This window comes from Hyla sarda, chromosome 6 (genome assembly GCF_029499605.1).
Source record: "Hyla sarda isolate aHylSar1 chromosome 6, aHylSar1.hap1, whole genome shotgun sequence".
Classification (NCBI taxonomy): domain Eukaryota; kingdom Metazoa; phylum Chordata; class Amphibia; order Anura; family Hylidae; genus Hyla; species Hyla sarda.
Genome location: NC_079194.1, coordinates 65,390,184 through 65,396,151, shown reverse-complemented (window position 1 = coordinate 65,396,151; position 5,968 = coordinate 65,390,184). Strand labels below are relative to the sequence as shown.

Genomic DNA, 5,968 nt, shown 5'->3' with positions numbered 1-5,968 from the left:
TATTGATAATGACTTTTTATTAATTATTCATTTTTAATTATATTTAATTAATTTATTATTATTACTACATTCATTTTATCACATCGATTTCACATCACCTATTCCTCTTCCATTTTTTCCCCTTTTAATCACTATCCTTGAGGACTAGTTTTATATAAGTATTTATTATATACGCTTTTCCACTTTATTAGGTCTTTTTGGGATTTAGACCAATCCAGTTAACCTCAGGATAGCATACCTGAGTGAGCTACACATACCCCTTGTTCTTTACAGTTATACCATAAAGTGCACTGCGTAAAAACCAAACCCCCCAAAAGTTGCAAAATTGCAGTTTTCTTATACATTTCTGCCTACTGTACAAATAATAATTTTTTTGTTTCATAATTTTTTTCGTTTCATTATGGTAAAATGAAAGATCTTGTTACAAGACCTCATATAGGTCTGTAGGTTGAAAAACAAGAGTTATGGATTTTAACCGGTTGCCGTCTAAGGACGAGCCGACTTTTTAAAGCAAAAAATGAGCCCTCATACCGCCGCTATTACAGAAAAATGAAAAAGTTATAGGTCTTCAAAATAGGGGGATTTTAAATGTACTAATTTGGTTAAAAAGTTAGCGATTTTTTTAAATAAAGCTTCTGAAAAATGAAATAAGCAACTGCACCACTCTTCCCCGAGAAAACCCCGAAGTGATTGATAGTGTCACCATAGTTACCAAACCTTCGCCACATGTAAGATGGCGGAGTCACGTGACTGCCCGTGTCAGGCGACGCACAGACGCCGCCATATTGGAGGTGGCAGACCCTTTCTTGTAGTCTGCAGAACAGTTGTTGCAGGAGATGGACGCAAGCAGTGGTTTGAGCGGAGAGTCCGCCGGGAGAGTGACGGGGAGCGTGTCGCCTCTCGCCCAGGGTCCAGAAGAGGTTCTGCGGTACCGCTCTCCCCTGGTGTCCCGATATGCCAGCCGGGAAATGGCCTTTAACTTCAGCGACAGCAAGAAATTCCAGACGTGGCGGCGGCTGTGGTTGTACCTGGCGCAGGCACAGCGGGTAAAGTAACCTGTGCGACCGAGGGGTCATGGGTCTTCTTAGCGTGCGGTACCGGAGCTGTGTGAAGTCATGCAGCGCGCCGGCATGTGAGAGGTGTGCAGCACGTGTGCGCTGTGTGTCGCAGCTGTATTGTTGAGGCCATGGGGGGGCGCTGCGAAACTTATCTGAGCGGGGGCAAGCGACAAGTTCACTAAAATGTCGCAGACCCCCGGGGGGGGGATATTTCAAGTAGAGATCCCGTGCCACGCCCCTCCTGTCAGAGATGATACACACTGATCTACAGCTGCTGAGATACACAGAGATGATACGCACTGATCTACAGCTGCTGAGATACAGAGATGATACACACTGATCTACAGCTGCTGAGATACACAGAGATGATACACACTGATCTACAGCTGCTGAGATACACAGAGATGATATGCACTGATCTACAGCTGCTGAGATACACAGAGATGATACACACTGATCTACAGCTGCTGAGATACACAGAGATGATATGCACTGATCTACAGCTGCTGAGATACACAGAGATGATATGCACTGATCTACAGCTGCTGAGATACACAGAGATGATACGCACTGATCTACAGCTGCTGCGATACACAGAGATGATACGCAGTGATCTGCTGCTGCGATACACAGATGATACACACTGATCTACAGCTGCTGAGATACACAGAGATGATACGCACTGATCTACAGCTGCTGAGATACACAGAGATGATACGCACTGATCTACAGCTGCTGAGATACACAGAGATGATACGCACTGATCTACCGCTGCTGAGATACACAGAGATGATACGCACTGATCTACCGCTGCTGAGATACACAGAGATGATACGCACTGATCTACCGCTGCTGAGATACACAGAGATGATACGCACTGATCTACCGCTGCTGAGATACACAGAGATGATACGCACTGATCTACCGCTGCTGAGATACACAGAGATGATACGCACTGATCTACCGCTGCTGAGATACACAGAGATGATACGCACTGATCTACCGCTGCTGAGATACACAGAGATGATACGCACTGATCTACCGCTGCTGAGATACACAGAGATGATACGCACTGATCTACCGCTGCTGAGATACACAGAGATGATACGCACTGATCTGCTGCTGAGATACACAGAGATGATACGCACTGATCTACAGCTGCTGATACACAGAGATGATACGCACTGATCTACAGCTGCTGAGATACACAGAGATGATACGCACTGATCTACAGCTGCTGAGATACACAGAGATGATACGCACTGATCTACCGCTGCTGAGATACACAGAGATGATACGCACTGATCTACCGCTGCTGAGATACACAGAGATGATACGCACTGATCTACAGCTGCTGAGATACACAGAGATGATACGCACTGATCTACAGCTGCTGAGATACACAGAGATGATACGCACTGATCTACAGCTGCTGAGATACACAGAGATGATACGCACTGATCTACAGCTGCTGAGATACACAGAGATGATACGCACTGATCTACAGCTGCTGAGATACATAGAGATGATACGCACTGATCTACAGCTGCTGAGATACAGAGTAAGACAGGAAACTTTCATAGAACTGCCTGTTTTCCATAGCACCCATCAGAGCGCAGCTTTATATTTTCAATACCCCTTTAAGGGTGCGTTCACACTGAGTAAGGCTGCATTCACATCTCGGTTTTACACTACGGGTGCTGGATCCGGCTGGGAGAGGGGCAAACCGGGCTCTCCTGTACCCCAACTGGACCAGCGCTGAACTCCATTCACTTTAAGAAACAAAGGCTGCGCATGAATGGTTGCTACGGGCAACAAAGTCTAAAATAAAATCTTTACCGTAGCAACCAGTCACAATTATTTTCTTTCAGTTCCTCTGTTGCCCATAACAACCAATCATGCAGAGCTGTCATTTCATATAGGGCTCTCGAAAAATTGAACCTGCGCTCTGGTTGCTATGGACAACAGTCAGCATTTCTTTTAGACAGTTTGGCAATTTTCCATCCTACTTTGGAGGAAGCATTAGGAAAGGGAGTAAAAGAAAATGGTTTCTGGGGGCAACAGATAATCAAAGCCCAGATTTTATTTCTTCTCAATCCTAGGTCCCCAAACTGGACCTTAAAGCGTACCCGTCAGATCCAACAAAAAACATGTTTTTTAATATATCACTCAGTACCTATTCTTGACCATGTAATTTTTATGTGTCTAGCACCTTTTATTTATTTTTTTTATTACACTTTTAATTTGGCTCACTAGTCTCAATGCCTCTGAAAGGGAGGGGGCGTGGCCTCACTGTGCAGGTCTCCGCCCCCTCCCTCAGTATGCTCTCTGCTCACATCTCCCCTACCATTAGCAAAACTACAACCCCCAGCTTGTCCTCACTGGCAGTAGCGGGACACAAGATGACAGTGGGAGGATTTTTCCTCCAGCTCTGAGCCCTGCGCTCACAGCTGTCAATCAAGGAAATGTGTCCATGACATAGGTGATGACGCATGGACACAGCAGGACTAGTATGTGCCCAAGCAGGCAGGGGGCAGTTGTATGACTCGCTTTTTCAGTATGAAATACTGAACATTTTCTAATGAAAGCAATTGCAAAACCTATTGGTTATACATACTTTACAACATATCATATTTTTTATCTGACAGTGCCCATTTAAGCTGTTGCACAACTACAACTCCCAGCATGCCTGGAAAGCAAAGAGCTGTCCGAGCATGCTGGGACTTGTAGTTTTGCAACAGCTGGAGGCACCCTGGTTGGGATATCCCCAAAAAAGTGTATGTATAGATATTTCTATCTACCGTATTTATTGGCGTATAACGCACTTTTTAGGCTTAAATTTTTAGCCTAAAGTCTGTGTGCGTGTTATACGCCGATATACCCCCAGGAAAGGCAGGGGGAGAGAGGCCGTCGCTGCCCGCTTCTCTCCCCCTGCCTTTCCTGGGGTCTAGAGCGCTGCTGTCGGCCCTTTTCACCCCCTGGTTATCGGCGCCGCTGCCCGTTCTGTCCCCCTGACTATCGGTGCCGGCGCCGATTGCCAGGGAGAGAGAAGCGGCGCCGACAGCCAGGGGGAGAGAAGGGGCAGCGGCACCCATTGCCGGCGCCGCTGCCCCGTTGCCTCCCCCCATCCCCGGTGGCATAATTATCTGAGTCCGGTCCGCGCTGCTCCAGGCCTCCGTCGTACGTCCCCGGCGTCGCTGCTATGCGCTGAACGGCGCGGCGCATGACGTCAGAGCGCCGCGCCGTGCATAGCAACGACGCTGGGGACGCACGACGGAGGCCTGGAGCAGCGCGGACCGGACTCAGGTAATTATGCCACCGGGGATGGGGGGAGGCAACGGGGCAGCGGCGCCGGCAATGGGTGCTGCTGCCCCTTCTCTCCCCCTGGCTATCGGCGCCGGCACCGATAGTCAGGGGGACAGAACGGGCAGCGGCGCCGATAACCAGGGGGTGAAAAGGGCCGACAGCAGGAAAGGCAGGGGGAGAGAAGCGGCAGCGACGGCCTCTCTCCCCCTGCCTTTCCTGGGGGTATATCGGGGTATACATGGGCACACATGCACCCTCATTTTTTCATGGATATTTGGGTAAAAAACTTTTTTTACCCAAATATCCTTGGTAAAATGAGGGTGCGTGTTATAGGCCGGTGCGTGGTATACCCCGATAAAAACGGTATATATAAATAATGTATATTCACTGTAGTAATCTAAAAAGATGCCAGGTCAGGTGATGCTCCTGTATACAGACAGGACTAGTTCCTTGTTGCAGTATTTCTGGTATGGCCATAAGCGCTGTGCAGTGAGATCCGGTGTCGCTCCCTTTGTATCGTGTGCCGCCTGAACATTAAGATCCCCTCTTATTTTTAGCCGAGCTGGAGGTGGTATTTGCTGGCGACTATCTTTAGTCTCAAGGATTCGTTTTCGCTCCGTAACCTTTCTGCTGTACAAGGTCCCGCATGTAGTTTTTTTTTGTCCTCCACATCTGTAATGGTTTTCTTGTAGCACTCTAGCAGTATGTGCACGTGCCCAGTCATTTGCTTCCCAGTTGATATTTGAAATAAAATTAAAGGCCTTGAGATTTCACGAGACCATGTGGGTGTTCGTTGAAAAGGACTATTTATAAGTCTTCCCTATCATGTGGATAAAAGCCTGATTTCCTCCTCTGAGAACACGTAATTGCTTGTTTCCCTTGTTTTTTCTTGCCATCTCTCGCTCTTTTACTTACTCTCCAAAATTGAGTTTTTATTCATTTTTCAATAAGGGAAAAAGAAGTTTCTCTTTTCAAACTAACTTTATAAGTACTCTGGGTGAAAATGTACTTATCCCCTATCCACAGGATAGGGGATAAGTAGCTGATCGTGGGTGGTCCAACTGCTGCCCCCCCCCCCCCCCCCCCCCCAATCTACAGGTTGGGACCCCAGCGCTCTCAGTGAAGAGCGCGTGTCCCCTACCGGTAGACGTCATGTGCTCCGTTCATTTCTATGGGAGTGCGGATGATGCCTAAGAGCTGTACTCGGGTCTTTTCCATGCTCCCATTGGCTCCAAAGGGGTGTGATCCCCCGCATTCAGCTATTTATTATCTATCCGATGGATAGGGGATACGTCAATCTCCTTAAGGGTACGGTAACACGTGCAAATTTTTGCTGTAGATTTTGCTGCCCACTAAAGTCAATGCGCACGTTTGAATGCACCCTTAAGGTGGCCAAAGGATAGGATAAGATGTCTGATCGGGGGGGGGTCCCGCCGCTGGGGACCCCCGCATTATACCATGCGGCACCCACCTGTAACGGCTTCCGGAACCGCTGGAGGCCCTCAGGCTAATACCATCCCGACCACGGGGACGTAAGACCGTGACGTCACGACTCCACCCCGTGTGACGTCACACCCCGCCCCCTCAATGCAAGTCTATGGGAG

General features: G+C 48.2%; 1 protein-coding gene across 1 annotated transcript in view; it reads left to right on the top strand.

The window, feature by feature from the left end:
- Nucleotides 1-749: 749 nt before the first annotated feature.
- Nucleotides 750-5,968, top strand: part of ADSL (adenylosuccinate lyase) — a gene marked incomplete in the record, with an annotated part of 36,520 nt that continues 31,301 nt past the window's right edge. The window contains 1 exon segment of the mRNA XM_056524011.1: nt 750-1,046. Within this exon segment, the coding sequence (XP_056379986.1) occupies nt 837-1,046 (210 nt within the window).